Raw genomic sequence first — 17704 nt, 5'->3', positions numbered from 1 at the left:
TCTCCCCCAGCCCGAGGTCGGACCCTAAATCCTGGGCAGGCCCAGCGTCCACATGTCCATCTGTCTGTTTACCGATTTGCCTGTGACTATGGGTCGACGCGCCCTGCTCTGGCCACGGCAGGTGCAGGGTTAAGGCGGGGGGGAGGGGGGTAGATTTTCCCGAGTCGGGAGGGGGGACGAGGGGCGGACCCGGTCCAGCCCCGCCCCTCGCCGAGCTGAGCCGGAGCCCCGCCGGAGCCCCGCCGGAGCCTGGCCTCAGCCCCAGCCAGAGCCCGCACGGAGCCGGAACGGCGGACCCCGCGTCCCGGCGGCGCCGGAGCCCCGGCCGGTGAGTCCCGCAGGAGCCGCGCTCAGGGGAAGTTTGGGGCGCGGGGCGCAGAGCCCCAAGCTCTCTCGCCGGGACCCGCCCCCCCGCCTCCCGCGAGCTGGAAGTTTGGGGCCAGGAGGCCATCACGCCGAGGGTCCCAGGAGCTTGGCCCCCGCGGGAAAGGAGAGGCTGAGGAACTTGGGGATCGGCTGTGAGGGGTTTCGGAAGTCCAGCTTCTCATTCCTACTGGAAACGCCCTGGACTACGGGAGTCTGGAGTCCTAATCGTCATGGGATCCCAAAACCATCCCCCTCCTTACTTCTGGACACCAAGGAGACAGGCCTCTGGGAACCTGGCATGGGCGAACCCCTAAGAGTAGATCTGAAGGGGGAGTGTGGGACCCTGGCGTCCAGCTCCTCACCTCCCAGTCCCAAACGCCCTGATCTTGGCCTTTTGCTGGTGGGAATGGATGATCTCTATTGAATGGCTCCCAAAAGGGTTGTAAGTATACCCTGGAGTCTGATCCCTGGCTGTCCAGGGTGCACTGGAAGGCAGTAAGGGGAGGGTACAGTGGGACTCTATTCGTGCAGAGCACCAGCATGAGGATTGTCAAAAGGAAGGAAGTCAACTGACCTGCCACCTCGACCTAGATCTGAAGGGGGAGGGAATGTTGGGTGTTCTTAGGTGAGGGCAGGGAGTAAGGGGAGAATCCCTCATGCCCCATAGGAAGGGGAGAAGTTCCCTGAGTATTTGGGAATCTGTCCTCTTTCCCACCCAGGAGGGCTCTGAGCTACAGTGGTGTGCTGGCCAGCAGGGGTAGGTCAGGGGTAGGTCCTCCCTGTGCCTTTCCCACCAGTGATTTTGGGCCAGCCCTGCCCTCAGCTACAGACTGCTCAACTGTACACTGAGGGGCTGCTCAGTGGCCCTGAGCCTTTGTTTTCCCTCTCTCCTCCAGGTGAAGGCAAAGTCCCTGAACTGGTCAGACACTGCCTGTGGGCCTGATAGAGTCAAGAGGAGTCCCCGTCATGCCCCTCAGTGAGGCCTGCAGCCTGAGCAGATAGTATGGCCTGCCACTGGAGGTGAACACCATGGCTACAGGCGGTGGCCGGGCCTTTGCTTGGCAGGTGTTCCCACCCATGCCCACCTGCCGGGTGTACGGCACAGTGGCATACCAGGATGGGCACCTGCTAGTGTTGGGGGGCTGTGGCCGGGCCGGACTGCCCCTGGACACTGCCGAGACCCTGGACATGGCCTCACATACATGGCTTGCACAGGCCCCCCTGCCCACCGCCCGGGCTGGTGCAGCTGCTGTGGTGCTGGGCAAGCAGGTGCTAGTGGTGGGCGGTGTGGATGAGGGCCAGAGTCCTGTAGCTGCCGTGGAGGCCTTCCTGGCTGATGAGGGCCGCTGGGAGCGTCGGGCCACCCTCCCTCAGGCAGCCATGGGGGTTGCAACTGTGGAGAGAGGTGAGTGGCCTTAAGGGAGTCCCTCAGGCACCCCCACACCCTCTATTCCTTTCTGACTTGGTCCCTTACCCTCAGAGATTGGACAAGAGCTGTACATTTTGTCTGAGTACCCTGGACACAGCTTTGACTTTTGTAAAGACTGCTCCTACCTAGGTCTGAGTTGAGCTAGCAGCTACCTTAACTGCCCTTTTCCACTGTGAAGTAGGAGGCAGGGCCCAGGCTGGCCCCCAGCATGCTGGGAGGCCCCAGCCACCTCCCTGCCCATTCCTCCTTTCTAAGAGACAAGGAGGGGTAGCCCAGTGACTCTCAGGGTTATAAATAGTCTAGGGGAGGGGGAGGGGAACAGGGCCTTGGCTCAGAGCCCAGTAAGTGCTTAGATTCCCTCCCCCCTCTTCCTCCCATTTACCACACATTTACCAGGGAGCCTGAGATGGGAAGGCCAAGCTGGCCTGGGGATAGTTGCCATGGAAGCCCTCAGCTGACTGACCCATCTCCCCAAGGCCTCCAGACATACCCCCATCTGACCCCGAGGGTGTAACAGGGCCAGAATCTCCTCCAGGGAAAGGGTGAGATACAGAGGTGCTGGCAGGGCTTCTGGGCAGAAGGCTTGCAGCCAGCACCCCTACCGACAGGCCTAAGCCCCTCTCCTATCCCCCAGCTGATCCCCAGAGATCCCTCCCCAGGCTGAGTTCTATGCTTAATAGAGATCCCCATATGCCCCTCCCTGGCTTAAGCCATCCTCCAGCCTTCTTCCCCTAGAGGAGCCCCCACCTTGTGGCCTCCAGGTCTGACCACCGGTCCTGCTTGGATGCCAGACTTGGTTGCCATAGCATCTCCAGGGAGACAGAGATGAATTATAATTAGATCATCTGCCTCCTGCTCTTCACTTGGAGGGGCCCTGGCCAGAGCAGGAATCCTAGCTCTCCCAGCCCCCACTCCAGGAAGGAAGGAGGGTTTCTCTGCTGTTTGGGAGGGGTACTACAAACATGTGGGTCCCCAGCCACGCCCAGGCCTGACCAGGGCAGCCGTCAGGGTAGGGTGTCCTGGCCAGGCTGAGGTGCACTCTGAATTGCTCTTTTCTGTGCAGATGGTATGGTGTATGCTCTGGGGGGAATGGGCCCAGACACGGCTCCCCAGGCCCAAGTTCGGGTATATGAGCCCCGGCGGGACTGCTGGCTTTCGCTCCCCTCCATGCCCACACCCTGCTACGGGGCTTCTACCTTCCTGCACGGGAACAAGATCTATGTCCTGGGTAAGGGCCTGGGGGATATGGGAAAGGGGCTCAAAGTGCAGAAACACCTATTCCCATAGGTTGGCTGGGATCAGGTTTAGCCTAAGATGGCAGGACAAGAGAAGCTTTGAGTGAGCCAGGCTTGCTTGGAGGTTCTGACCTCTGGTGGCCCTCCTGGGCTGGAAAACCATACCCCCGGTGCCCGAGGATCTGCAGGGTAGGGGATCCATGCTCTGGTGTGCACACAACTGGGTATGGGGGGCTAGGGTGGGCAGTGGTGAAGGCTTAGCAACCTGGTGAAGGAGGAGCCTGCTGGGCCTCCAGGCTCTTTCCCAGGTGCCCCAATTCCATTGGCAGGGGGCCGCCAGGGAAAGCTCCCAGTGACTGCTTTTGAGGCCTTTGATCTGGAGGCCTGTACCTGGACCCGGCACCCAAGCCTGCCCAGCCGCCGGGCCTTTGCTGGTTGTGCCATGGCAGAAGGCAACGTCTTCAGCCTGGGTGGCCTGCAGCAACCCGGGCCCCACAATTTCTACTCCCGCCCACACTTTGTCAACACTGTGGAGATGTTCGACCTGGAACATGGTGAGCAGTGGCTAGCCTGGGCTGTCCCCCCACTTTCCATGGGATGGAGTGGCACAGTATATGTCGTGAGGCTGGATTTGACTTCCCCTTTCTTGCAGGGTCCTGGACCAAGCTGCCCCGCAGCCTGCGTATGAGGGATAAGAGGGCCGACTTTGTGGTTGGCTCTCTTGGGGGCCACATCATGGCCATTGGGGGCCTTGGTGAGTATCTGTGGGGCTAGGGAAAGGAGGTGAACCCAAGACAGGAAGGAAGAGCCCCAAGCATGAGCACCACCTCCTGCCCTTCTGCAGGCACTCCAGGGATCAGGGCTTTGTGACTTTCCCTTTCCCAGTTTGTGAAACAGCCAGGGTATAGTCTGCTTAGCCTAACTCTTGGGCTGCCCCTCAGCACCTGATTGATGGCTCTGCACCAGTAGGGGCCTAGGAGACAGAAACAGGACAAGTGACCACTAAATGAATGGACAAATAGAAATCCAAAGAAATGAACAAATGATGAATGGGGGCAGTGGGGGCAAGGCGCTGGTAGCTCATCCTGGGGCAATGCCTGCTGGGCCATCTGTGGGCTCAGCAAGCAAGAGAGTCAGGGCCCTTGCAGCTGGGGCCCTTTACAACTTCTGTCTCCTTCCTGCAGGCAACCAGCCATGCCCTCTGGGCTCTGTGGAGGGCTTCAGCCTGGCACGGCGGCGCTGGGAGGCCCTGCCAGCCATGCCCACAGCCCGCTGCTCCTGTTCTAGTCTGCAGGCTGGGCCCCGGCTGTTTGTCATTGGGGGTGTGGCCCAGGGTCCCAGCCAAGCTGTGGAGGCGCTGTGTCTGCGTGATGGGGTCTGAATGCCTGACAGGGATGTGGCAGCTGGAGCAGTTCAGTGTCAGGGGCACAGGTCCGTGGCTCCTTTTGCTGCCGAAGAAGCTCATTGTGGCTCTGTGGGATGTGGGAGGCCCAAGGTCAGGTACAAAGGGTGAGGGCACTTTGTCTTTAGCGCAGGACACATATGCTTATACCCACCTTTATCCCCATTCATTCATGGACCATGCCTAGCTCCACACTTGCTCTGAAACTACTGGGCCCTCTGTCCAACTGGGAAGCGGGAGGATGGGAGAGCTGGCCTCAGGCCCCACAGGATTAGTGCCTACCTGGAGTTGACCAGTCTCACCCCAGTGGCTGTTCCTGAAAAATCCTAGCTGTCAGCCTACCTTGAGGGCCTCTGTGGCCCCAGGAGAGTTCAGGGAGGTCAGAGGACACAGAGGGCGTGGAGGAGTAGATGTAGGAACCTCCAGAGGACCAGAGGAATAGTGGCTTTGGGCCCTTTACACTGTTGACTGTGTGACCTTGAGCAAGTCATTTCACCTCTCTGTGCCTCAGCATCCTCATCTGTAAATGGGGATCTCTGAAACCTTCCTGCCCTACCTACCTCACAGGGCTGTTGTGAGGACCCAGGAAGTTCAGAAGTGAAAGTAAAAGTGCTGCTAAAATCTGATGTATGACCCTCGGTGTGGACTCCTGTGTTGCCCCTGCAGCCCCTTGCCCTCCTTCAGAGGCCTTGATTCTCCCAGGGAAGAGGGTTCAGAGTAGCCTTTAGGATCTGGCTTCTGCTCCCCAAAGTGTTCTGGTGTCTTAGCCCCACCTAAGCCTTAGTTTCCTTTTTGGTGACATTGGATGTCTGCTGCCCCCACTGTCCTGGGTGTTAGAGGGCACTCACGGGATGGCCAGAGAAGAGCTCAGAAAACTACAGCAAAGCACCCCAGGGTCAGGATGACCTCCAGGTTCACGTCACACAGGATCTCCTCAAAGTCTCTTCTCACCTCTGTAGGGAGGGGGTGTTCCAGTGGGGGCTGTGGCCAGGGCAGGCTCCTCCTGTCCCAGCTTCCCACCAGCCACTATGTGGCTTCCCACCAGACCTGTAGAGGCATGGTAGTCTCCCAGAGAAATCAGAGCTGCCCGCATTTGCCTCCTCCTCCAGTCTTTGGTGATCTCTAGAAGGGTCCACTGACTGCTTTCCCTACAGCTGCATGAGTGCAAGGGGCTCACAGCTGGATTTACTGAAAGAATGGATTTGGGGTCCCAGAACTGATCTGCTATGACCATGGTGGCCCTCCTGGGCCCTTAGGCTCCTGCAGGGTTCTCACTCAGTGGCAGGGTTCCCAGGGCAGCACCTCCCCTGCCCAGCACACAGGTGCCATGGGCCTCACCGCTGTACAGCTTCTAAGAGCCCTTGGACTGCAAGCACAGACAGGCCGCTGTGTCAGCTGTCCTTGTTTAATAATCTGGACCAGTTTAGACACTCCGAGACCCCAGCATGAAGGTAATGCTGCAGCTGCTTGGGTCTTGGGATCCCTGGGAGGTCAGGCAGTGTGTTGGTGACCGGTCCTGTATTGTTGCTGCCACAGTGGCCACCCCGGGATGGCTGGCAGAAGTTCTGCTGGTAGGTGGTGCTGGTTCGGGGAGGCTCGATCTGCACAAAGTGGATAAGGCGCTGGGGGAGGTCACTGAGTCCTGGGCCTGACCGGAAATTGGCCTGGTAGGAGGATTCAGGGGGCCGCTGCTGGCTCAACTCCAGCTCCTGGGGTGCCCAGCGCAGGAAGGTGTGCCGCTGCCACAGACGTTCCAGGTCTTTCCGCCTTCCGATTCCCTGCAGCAGGCAGTAGGGGCCCTCCTCAACGGTATGGGCCCTTGGCCCACAGTCCTGGCACCAAGCACCCCTTGGCCCCTTCTCAACCCGAGCCTACTTGGTGATGCCTGGCTCCCCTGGCCTGTACCCTAGCCTCTTTGGCATGCCTCCCCAGTCATGCCTTCCATTCCAGGGTGAAACCTCCAGAAAGCCAGTGGCCTCTAGGATATTTGCACATTGTCAGGCAAACTAGTAGATGAAACAAAAGCAGAGGTACCTTTGTTTGGGAAATGGGCTGTTTCCCAGACAAGAGAGGTTTTCAGGAGCCCTCCCTCCCCTCAGTCTTATCCCCACCACCCTACCTCAACTTCAGTCTAGGCTGGGGCCCTGCCCGCTCTCCTTCCTTTCTCCAGCACTTACTTTGTCGAAAGAAGTACGGTTGTCATGCTTGGAGAACAAGTGTTGCTGTGCTGGCTCCTTTAAAGACAGTGAGAAAGAAGGTGAATGGGGGGGAAATGATGCTCACCCGCCCTTCAGATGTTACATCAAGACCCAGAATGGAGGGAAGCTGCCAGGAGCCACTACCCCTAAACTGCTAAAATTGCCGAAATCCTGAAAGAGCGGCTAGAAATTAAAGCAATGCCTCACTCCTAGGACATCTCATGCTGGTATTTGCCTCCAAATCAGAAGTCTCTAGGGCTGCTGATTGAAGAGGGGGCTGAGGGATGTCTTCGAAGACATCCTGCCACCAGAAGGGCAGTGATTTAAGTTTCATGTCACATCCTTTAACTCTTAGATTGCCCAGGACCAGGCTTTAATTCTTTCCTCCCCTCTATCCACATTTAATCCTTCATCAACAACCCAAGCTCTTGGCCCTAAATACCACCTGGAAACTACCATTTCTCTATCTAGCTTGAGCTCTCTCCTGAACTCCAGACTCAATAGCAAAGAAGGTATTCCATATCTTCTTATAAATGTCTTACAGGCACCTCCAACACATGACTGAGCTCTGGATCATACCCTAACCCCAGCCCTCCATAGCCTTCCCCAGGTCAGGTCATGGTAGCTAGATCCTGCCAAAAACCTTGGAGTTCCCTTGATTCTCTTCTTTCACACCCTATATCCAAAGTATCAGGAAATCCTGTTGATTATTCCTTCAATATATGCCCAGGATCGGACCACTCCTTAGCATGTCCACTGCTTTCCCTGATCCAAGAAGCACCTTCTTCTCTTGCTTGAAGTATTACGAGAGCTTCCTACCTGGTGTCCCTGCTTCCAAGCCTTCCCTTCCAGTTTATTTTCCTCTTAGCAGGTAGAATAACTCTTCTGATATGTAGATCAGATCATCACCCTTGTTTGCTGAAAATCCGTAATAGTTCCTCATGTTTGTAAAAGCCAAAGTCATCATAGTGGTCCATGAGACCCACATAATATTGATCTCTCCATTACCTGCAACCGCACTGGCATCCTTAATGTTCCTGAAACATACCAGCTATGTCCACTTTGGGCCTTTGCAACACCTGTGCCTTCTGTCTGGGACTCTTCCTGTACCTGGCCATAGGACTCCCTCTCACTTCCCACTTCGGAGGATTTCTTTGAACACTAACACTATCAGTGCCATCACCCCAACTCTGCATTTTCCACCTTCTAGCATACTAGGTGACTACATAGCATTATGTTGCCTAATGTTCCTGACAAGAATGTAAGATCCTTGTGGGCAAAGATTATTGTCTGTCTTGGTCACATCTATAACTCCAACACTGAGCCCAGTGCCTGGGCAAATACATGTTTGCTGTTTAATTAAAGGACAGGGTTCAGAAAGTCCTCAGGGCATTTGCTTTGGCTCAATTGGAGCCAGAGAACCATAACTTATTCCCAGGCAGAGAAAGGCCACCCCCCAGGCCTCCAGACTTCGGTAGGAATCTCTCCTAAGACCAGCCACCTTGACTTTGTGCCTGGTCTCTGGCCCTAGAGTTCCCTGTTCCCAGCCATTCAGCTTTTCCTGCTGCAGACCTGAATGAAGTGTCTGATCTGATGAGTTCAGTCTTGGCTGGGTTGGGGTATGAGCAATGGCTGATAGCAGGTTGCTAGATAAAAGACTGGGCTTAGCTCCATCCCAGATCCCTGAATCAGAATCTTCTGTGGTATGTATCTTTAACAAGCTCCCCTAGCCCTCCTGCCCTAGACAGCTGGTGTTGGTTTCCAAGTAGAATGAAAGCTCCATGAAGGTGGGAAGCCAGCCAGCCTTACCTTTCATTCCTCATAAAGCAAGCTGACACAACAGGGATTAAAAACCCAAGGCCCTTTTAGAAAAAAAACAGGAAAGAATTTGAGTATTTAGAACTAGGCAAAGAGTTCTTTGACTTGATACCAAAAGCAAGAGCAACAAAAGAAAATTGATAAATTGGACCTCATCAAAAAAATTTTAAAGTTTTGCTCTGTGAAAATTTGTATGAAAAAGATGAAAAGACAAGCTACAGACTGGGAGAAAATATTTGCAAACCAAATAGCCAATAAAGGAATAATATCTAGAATATATAAAGAATTCTCACAGCTCAACAGTAAAATAACAATCCTATTAAAAATGGGCAAACATCAGATGTCTATTGACAGATGGATGGATAAAGAAGTGCATGGAATGTTATGCAGCCATCAAAAATGAAATCTTGCCATTTGCAATGATATGGATAGAACTAGAGGATACCATGCTAAGCGAAATAAGTCAATCAGAGAAAGACAATTATCATATGATCTCAATGATAGGTGGAATTCAGGAAACAAGGGAGAGGATCATAGGGGAAAAGAAAAAAAAAATGAAACAAGGCAAAACCAGAGAGGGAGACAAATCATAAGAGACTCCTTAGGAAATAAACTGAGGGTTGCTGGAGGGGAAGGAAGTGGGAGAATGGAGTAAGGGGGTGATGGACATTGGGGAGGGTATGTGTTGTAATGAGCACTGGGTATTATAAAAGACTGATGAATCACAGACCTGTACCCCTGAAACAAATAATACATTTTATGTTAATTGATTGAATTTAAATAAAAAAAAAAGAAAAGGGACAAACAACATGAAGCCATTTCACTGAAGAGAATATACAGATGGCAAATAACACATGAAAAAATGTTCGCCATCATTAAACACTAATGAAATGCAAATCGAATCACAGTGAGATATGACATATTTATCAGAATGGCTGAAATAGAGACAGTACCAAATGTTATTGAGAATGCAAAGAAACTGGATCACTCATACATTGCTGATGGGAACATAAAATGGTACAGTCACTATAAAAAAGTTTGGCAGGGGTGCCTGGGTGGCTCAGTGGGTTAAAGCCTCTGCCTTCGGCTCAGGTCATGATCCCAGGGTCCTGGGATCGAGCCCCGCATTGGGCTCTCTGCTCAGTGGGGAGTCTGCTTCCTCCTTTCTCTCTCTGCCTGCCTCTCTGCCTACTTGTGATCTCTGTCTGTCAAATAAATAAATAAAATCTTTAAAAAAAAAAAAGGAAAAAAACAGTTTGGCAGCAGGAAATTATGTTGAACAAGAAAAACCAGTCTCCAAATATTGCATGCTATATCGTTCCATTTATATAATATTATTGAAATGACAAAATTTTAGAAAGGGAGAAGAGGCTGGTAGTTGCCAGGGATTAGGGACAGAGAAAGGGTAGAGGAGCAGGAGGCTGGTGGGTGTGGTCATAAAAGGGTAGTACCAGGGATACTTGCGATGTTGGCCAGTATCTTAACTGTGGTGGTGGGTACACAAACAAAAATAGGTGATAAAATTTTATAGGTCTTAATATATGCAAGTGAGTATAAGTAAAATGGAAATCTGAGATAGGTGGGTTGCGTTAATGCCAGTGTCCTGGTTGCAGTATTATACTATAGTTTTGCAAAATGTTTTCATTGGGGGAAACGGGAAAATATAGAAAGGGTCTCTATTATTTCTCACAACAGGTTATGAATTTATAGTTATTTCAATAAAAATTTCAATTAAAAAAACCTTGGGAGTGCAGCAAGTTCTAATTGACTCCCAAATTTCTTCTCCATCTCTATCCTTGGCTAAAGAATTATACACAGCCCTAGAATGTGGATGCCTCTGTTGTTGGAGGCAGCTCTGACTCTGAAAACTCACTATGCATGTATTTTTGCCTTTTGATTTTTTTATTAATCCAAAAAGCTTCATTAAGAAAAATTTAGCTTTCTGACTTTGTGCTTGTGCCTTCAGTACTTTCACAGTGTTGTTCTGCTCCTCAGTAAGGAAAGCACACTTGATCTGGTCATAGACACACTTAGCATATAGGGAACCACTACAGGCCCTGCTGACATGTTATTTGTTTCAGACAACCGCATATGAACTTTAGGTCTTACAACACAAACAACTTCTTCTTCTTCTCCTTCTTCCTTCTTCCTTCTTCCTTCCTTCCTCCTCCTCCTCCTCCTCCTCCTCTTCTTCTTCTTCTTCTTTCTTCTTCTTCTTCTTCTTCCAACACAAACTTCTTGAAGTCAGCCTGGTCACATGCCCCATGTGGATTGTGGTGCTTTCCCAACCTTGTTGGTATAAAGGTGCACAATTCTATTACTGAGGGTTCAGAACAGCTTAGTTTTGTTAAAGGCTGTATTATAGGACAGCCTATGATGGTATGTCAGATTCTGGATCATTCTGAATGCCTCTAGACACTATCCCCGGAAGAGTGAAACTCACTGTTCTAATGGTGGTAGCATAATCTATTGACTTCCATTGACTCAAGTTTTGTTCTCACAATAGTGAAAGCCTGGTAAGAAGTGAAGTCATTTCCTTCCACGTAGGCAGTTCTGAGTATTCTTTCCTTGGAAAGAATTTCACCTGCATCTTTGTCTCTAGGGATCCTTTTCAATTGAGGTGGTAAAACCCATGGTCTCTGAGCAGATGTGCTTGGGCTTGGGTTTCAGCTGAAGAGACAGTGGAGGAAAGGTAGATTTCCTGGGATGGGGCAGTAGTTGCCTGTGGGAGCGCTAAGGACCCTTGTGGAGGCTGGGCATTCTGCAGTCAATCGGATGCTGAGTAAGGAGCCCCTATGACAGACTGAGGCATGTCAGTGGTGGGACAGGGATACAACAATCATGGCACCACCAATGAAGGACCTACTCCAAACCATGAGTCCCTGGGACTCTTGTCTGATCTTAAGAACAAACAGGACCATTAAAAATAAAAGTAACCTCTTAAAAAAAGAAGAAACAAACAGGACCAGGATTGTATGTCCCAAGAGTCAGGCAGGTGACTACTAGAAATAAATTAATCCGGTCTAGAAGAGAAAAAGAAAAAGAAGAGAATTTTCTTGTATCTGAATGACACAATTTCTACTTGCCCCAAACTAAAGAAAAGTGGTGTCGCATCTTGAAAAGTTTTTCAACAATAATAGCTGCAAGCAGCTGGTTGAAACCTGGTATCTCTTAGCTAATAGAAAAATAAAATGTGCACCTTCCCCAAACAGTTCCACTAATTAAAAGAGCTTTAGACATAGAAAGAGCCACCAGACTTTGCATTTATACAATCTGAGCCCAAGACTCAGAGATCATGCTGTTTGGGGATGCTGGTAATGCTAGTAAATGCTTTGTGTAGCAAGTCTTCAATTAAAACATGTCCCAAAACATGTTCCTTACTTCTGTTTCTGGGGGACAGATTGAGAGAATGTTCCAGTCTTTAGGATGACAGCTGGCACTGGGCTACTACAAACACCCAGAACAAAGTCCCCGGTTTGCCTCTGTCCCTGAACTACTCAGGTCCCATTATTCTCGAGGGAGAAGTGATCCCAGATAAGTGGTCTGGAGCTGCCGTTGGACCCGGCTCTCTCAGTAGGCAATGCCAGGCCCTCCTGCCAACAGAGAATGCTAAGGAAATTCAGGCTCCATAGCATGGCAACCTCTAAGACCCTGTTCTTGGCCTGGAAAAGCAAGTCATGGAGAATTCAGATGGCAGATCAAGCAGGATCTGGCTAGAGGCTTGGAAGCAAGAAGCTGCAGTGGTCAGAGAATGTTCCAGACACTCCTCCAGGTTCCTTTCCATGTTCTCCACTCTGCTGTTGCCCAGGGGGCTGATCTGAGTGCATTTCTCGCCAGCCTGCCTTCCCTCTGGCCATTGAAAAGCCCTGGGAACAGATGGAGCGAAGGAAGGAGAGGTCTCTTCTCTTAAACTCCATCCGAGACTAGCCCCCACTTGTCTATCTCTCTCCACCCATGATCACCACCCCTCTCAGGATAGTTGTCTCCAAACCACCCTCTCCTTCTGGGTTCTAGGAGCCATACTTTCCCCTGTCCCTTTGGGCCCAATGGTACTGACCACTTGGTTGTTACCAGCCTGTGATACCACGTTTACCTGAGGCCCTCACATCCAACTCCTTTGCACATACACTCTGCCGAGTTCTCCTGTTTTGAGTGAGATTTTTACTGTTGGGACCCCAACTGATGATCAGTGCCCTGTCCTTGTTTCCAGACCTAGAAGCAGTAGAGAGTCTGAGCCCTATATATATATCTCTCTCTCCTGTTCTCTGGAAGCCTTTTCCAGCTATTTCTCTCATTACTCCTTTCCAGTCCTCCTTGGCTACACATGTGGGTGGGTACCCAGCCACTTTGTAGGCTGCTTCCCTCACCAGATGAGGCCTCCCGGGCCCCTGGACTACAAGGCTGACTGTGGATTAGGCCATGGGCTTTCATGACATCAAGGAGTCTGAGCTTGAGAGCAGTTGTTGGCAAAACTCAAGGCTCACTTTCTGGGTTCTGGAGGGTCTTTCCCCATGGCCACCTACCCAAATTGGGTCCTGAACTTCCGTCCACCTAGAAAAAGCAATGAGTAAGACTGTGCAGCTTGGTACTAGCTCTTCTCCACCCTTTCTATAGGTGGAGATCTGGAAATATGCTATTTCAGGGATGAGTGGCCAGGGCTCATGCATTTTCTGGGAGATAAGCTGGCCTCAGGTGTCAGTCCAGCAGTGGTAGGTCTGGTGATGATGCTTTTGGGTTCCAAGAGAAATAGAAACTGGCCCAGCCACCCCAGCTGCCCCCAGGGCTGCCTTGTACCTGACATCGCTGCAGGAACACTGCTGGAGGCTGGGGCTTGGCTGCAAGGCGGTATTCTTGAGCGCTTTCACTCTTGAATTGGCCTCTGTAGTGCCCATAGAAGCCAGTGTTGTGCTATAATAAGGCAGGCATGAGGGTGAATCCCTCCCAAATGCTTACCCTGAGTCTCAGACCTCAGGGTCCCCAGGCCAGAACCCTCTCCTGGGAGCTACTGTCAGAATAAAAAGAATCTGAGGAGAGAGACACACATCTGTCATCCATCATTACAACAGTTGGTCTCGGGACGCCTGGGTGGCTCAGTTGGTTAAGCATCTGCCTTCGACTCAGGTCATGATCCCAGGGCCCTGGGATCGCATGCTGCTTCAGGCTCCTTACTCAGCAGGGAGATTACTTCTCCCTCTGCCTGCCCCTCCCCCTGCTTGTGCTCTCCCTCTGACAAATAAAATCTTTTTTTTTTTTAATGGTTAAGAACCCTTTAAAAAAAAAGATTTTATTTATTTATTTGACAGAGAGAAAGATCACAAGAAGGCAGAGAGGCAGGCAGAGAGAGAGGGGGGAGCAGAGAGCCCGATGCGGGGCTCGATTCCAGGACCATGAGATCATGACCTGAGCCGAAGGCAGAGGCTCAACCCACTGAGCCACCCAGGCGCCCCTGAAAAATAAAATCTTAAAAAACAAACAAGCAAGCAAACAAACAAAACAGTTGCCTCAGCTGTGCTGGCCCACCTAGGAGGGTTATGTATGTATGTGCCCTTTCCCTTTTTTCCATCCTTCCCCTCTTTCATAAAATCCCAATATAAGCTAAGGAGAAAATGGTGAAAGGACAGAAATATCCCGGTCCTTGTGAACCTTCCTTCTGGTGAGGGAGTCAGACACAGCAGATAAGGTCAGGGAAGAAATAACCTGATGACTAGATCAAGAGTAACAGGGAACACAGATAGCCCCTCATGATAATGACGGTGGGACCTGAACATGAGGAGGAGTCAGCTCTGCGAGGAACAGCAGAAGAGCATTCTATGTGATGGCAATGGAAAGAGCGAAGGTTCCAATTCCAGAAAGAGAGAAATTGTTGGAAGAACAAAAAAGAACAAAAATCCTTATGACTAAAGGATTTTGAGCAAACTAGTCAGGTAAGGTCAGGGAGGGCAGGGCTTACACTAGTTTAAGAATATGGATTCTCAGAGCACCTAGGTGTCTTCGTTGGTTAAGCATCCCCCTTAGACTCAGGTCACTATCCCAGGGTCCTGGGATTGAGCCCCACATCAGGCTCCCCCCTCAATGGGGAGCCTGCTTCACCCTCTCCCTCTGCCTTCCACTTCCCCTGCTTGTACTCTCTGTCAAATAAATAAAATCTTTAAAAAAATATATGGTTTCTCTTCTAAGAGCAAAGGGAGACTTTTCAGGAGGGGAGGGGGACCAGAGAGTTTAGGTTGGGATGGTTCAGAGCACTGAGCAGAGTTTTGAGAACAGGGCCACTAACTGGTGATAGGATCCTTCCCTGGGGACTGAATGGTTCCATCCTGGGCATCTATTGACAAAACTATGAGCACTTATTTGTCACATATCCTGCTGTTCTGGGGTGAGAAGGGCACCCTCTGAAGCTGGAGCACCTAAGCAAGGGATATGCTTTTCAAAAGACGTACTTTACCAACAGGGATACCTTCTGGAGAGGATTTCAGAGAAAGGGACTGACAAAAAACAGAAATGAGCATTTATGAGAGGTCTAAGAAGGAGCTACACTGTATTGGTATCATTAGGTGGATGCCCTGTGGACAGCAATGGTATCTACCCAGGGAGCTCCTAGAGCCCAACTGTTTGTTCTAAGAGCTCCCTGCAAAGGATGGGTATGTCTGGTCCTCCATGATCGTAGCTCTGAGCAGAAAGAATGTGACCCAAGTCTGGCCTCTGGCCATCACAGGAGCCTCCTACACATGACTGAAAAGCCCTTTATCTTTTCATCCCACTGAGGGTTTGGGTTGCCTAACTTGTCTTTTTATTATCTGTTGAACTTGCCCTCTATTCAGTTTATTTTTATTTTATTATTAATTTTTTGCTCTCTATTTAGTTTAGTTCAATATTATTTTTTAAAAATTTTTAAATTTATTTATTTGTTAGAGAGAGCGAGCGAGCGAGCACAGGCAGACAGAGTGGTAGGCAGAGGCAGAGGGAGAAGCAGGCTCCCCGCCAAGCAAGTAGCCCGATGTGGGACTCAATCCCAGGACGCTGGGATCATGACTTGAGCCGAAGGCAGCTGTTTAACCAACTGAGCCACCCAGGCGTCCCAGTTTAGTTCAATATTATTGGGCCGCCTTTACTGCATTCCAGGCAAGGGACTGGGCATGGGATATACAGGTGGAAAACAGTCTTTGCCCTCAAGATGTTCCCAGTATAGAGGGCAGTCAAACTCCAGAAGTTTGGGAAGGCCAAGCAAAGAACTTGGAATAAATAGGGTGGCTAGACGACTAGGAAGTTCAGCTGGTTAGCATGAGACCAGGACATATGGGAAAGGACATGGCACCAGAAAGAATAGGTAGGTTCCAGGGGTAACCTTAGAATGGCAGAGGGGGAGTGGGTAGTTCAGGGTCCTACACCAGCCTGGATGCTGGATGAAATCCTTCTTGCTAAATTTACTCTCATGACTCATTCAAATTTCCGGTACTACCCCGGGGCCAGGAGCGAAGATTGATTGTAAAGTGCACTCTTACCCACGAGCCTACTAAAGCACTTTGCATCTTTCCAGGAAGCAAGTAGAAAAAGCAAACTTTCCTTTTGTCTTTTTGAGGCTATCTGAGTAAAGAGAATCTCAACTTCTTGTTGCTTAGTGACAAAAGGAGGTTGTGACTGCACAATGCTGCTGAGATCGTTGAGGCAGTGCCCAGTCTGCTACCCCTTTGTGCTTCCTGCTCATTTTTACTTCTTTATGAGAGAAATTTGCCCCTCAGCATTAACAGCCTGGATAGAGCTCTTACATATAGAAACATATACTCTAAAGTAGAGTGTAATGAACTCAGTCAATGAAATATCAAAGAACATTTTTTTAAAAAGATTATTTATTTATTTATTTGACAGACAGAGATCACAAGTAGGCAGAGAGAGAGAGGGGGAAGCGGGCTCCCTGATGAGCAGAGACCCTGACTCGGGGTTCAATCCCAGGACCCTGAGATCATGACCTGAGCCGAAGGCAGAGGCTTTAACCCACTGAGCCACCCAGGCGCCCCTTCAAAGAACATTTTAAAGGTGAATGCTGCATTGCAAATTGTGTAGCCATATTGCCAGGAACATAAATTTAGAAAGCATTCCAGAGTCAGAAGAAATGTTAAAAGGGTTGATGCTTCTTAGGATAAAATTGCTGCTTCAGAATAAGGTTCTGTTAGATTTTCTTTTAGGAGTCTGTAGCACCTGAGAACACTGGGCAGGTGGCTGTTACCAGGGCCCCAGTAAAGAAAGAAAGCATAACAGAGGAGCAATAAAAGGAGCATGAAAATATTTGACATTGTGCTTACCTTCCAAGCTGCCCTTGAGCAGATTACTATCTTTCTCTCCCATTTGTAACACGGGAACATGAACAGTTCACCCTGTTCACTAACCAAAAGGAGCTGGCAATCATCCTCTAAAAATATGCCAATAAAAAGTTTAACAGCAGAAAACATTCACCCTGCTGGGGTCACTGATCTAACCCTACCAGCCAGAAAACCCACCCTTACCGTAGTTACTCTGATGACCCGATCTCACATGTATTCACAGGTACAAAAATTTTCAATGCAGCATCTGCAGAAGGGAAAAACTGTAAGCAGCTGAGTGTTTTACCAATAGGGCAATAGGAAAGATACTTTAATCTACAAATATATATATCTTTAAAAAGGTGAGTCAAAAAGTCAAATTGTAGAGGGATGCCTAGGTGGCTCAGTTGGTTAAGACACTGCCTTCGGCTCAGGTCATGATCCTGGAGTTCCGGGATCAAGTCCCACATCAGGCTCCCAGCTCCACGGGGAGTCTGCTTCTCCCTCTGACCTTCCCCCCTCTCATGCCCTCCCTCTCTCTCTCTCTCTCTAATAAATAAATAAAATCTTTAAAAAAATCAAATTGTAGAAAAATGCACCAAGTATACCACTTATAAAATGATACAGTCATGCAAAACAATGCTATATATTATTTGCAGATGCAAACCTTTGAACTAAAAGTATAAAACATACATACAAGTGATCAGCATCAAATTCAGGATAGAAGACACCTGGGGAATGGTATCAGAGAAGGTAGAGTGGAGCTTCAATTCTATCTGTAATGTTTTTATTTTCTGTAATGTTTTTATTTTCAAAGCTTTAAGTATAACTAACACAATAAACCACACATATTAAGTGTACAATCTGACACATTTTGACCTATGTATACATGCATGAAACATAGCCACAATCAAGGTAGTAAACATATCCATCACCCTCAGGTTTCCTTCTGCCCATTGGTA

The 17704-nt window shown here is 49.9% G+C and overlaps 2 protein-coding genes across 3 annotated transcripts; one reads left to right on the top strand and one right to left on the bottom strand.

Moving 5' to 3' along the window:
• Window positions 1-191: 191 nt before the first annotated feature.
• On the top strand, window positions 192-5061 carry KLHDC8B (kelch domain containing 8B). Of its 2 annotated transcripts, XM_080824937.1 has the most exons (6): window positions 192-328; window positions 1263-1771; window positions 2859-3023; window positions 3360-3584; window positions 3683-3784; window positions 4215-5061. In XM_080824937.1, the coding sequence occupies exons 2-6, from the start codon at window positions 1396-1398 to the stop codon at window positions 4409-4411; spliced, it is 1065 nt and encodes a 354-aa protein (XP_080681063.1). In that variant the 5' UTR covers window positions 192-328; window positions 1263-1395; the 3' UTR covers window positions 4412-5061. The 2 variants fall into 2 exon arrangements, with proteins under 2 accessions (XP_080681063.1, XP_080681064.1); XM_080824938.1 differs by lacking the exon at window positions 2859-3023 and having other exon boundaries at window positions 200-328.
• Window positions 5062-5823: 762 nt separating this feature from the next.
• Window positions 5824-15974, bottom strand: CIMIP7 (ciliary microtubule inner protein 7; the record flags this gene model as incomplete). The annotated part of the gene is made up of 4 exons (XM_080816628.1): window positions 5824-6231; window positions 6610-6666; window positions 13243-13356; window positions 15948-15974. 4 exons carry the CDS (start codon window positions 15972-15974, stop codon window positions 5824-5826), a joined length of 606 nt encoding a protein of 201 aa, XP_080672754.1.
• Window positions 15975-17704: the final 1730 nt, after the last annotated feature.

Source organism: Martes martes (assembly GCF_963455335.1).
Source record: "Martes martes genome assembly, chromosome: 1".
NCBI classification, from domain to species: Eukaryota; Metazoa; Chordata; class Mammalia; order Carnivora; family Mustelidae; genus Martes; species Martes martes.
Note: the sequence above shows the minus strand (reverse complement) of the source record. Positions and strands in the feature narration are given on the sequence as shown.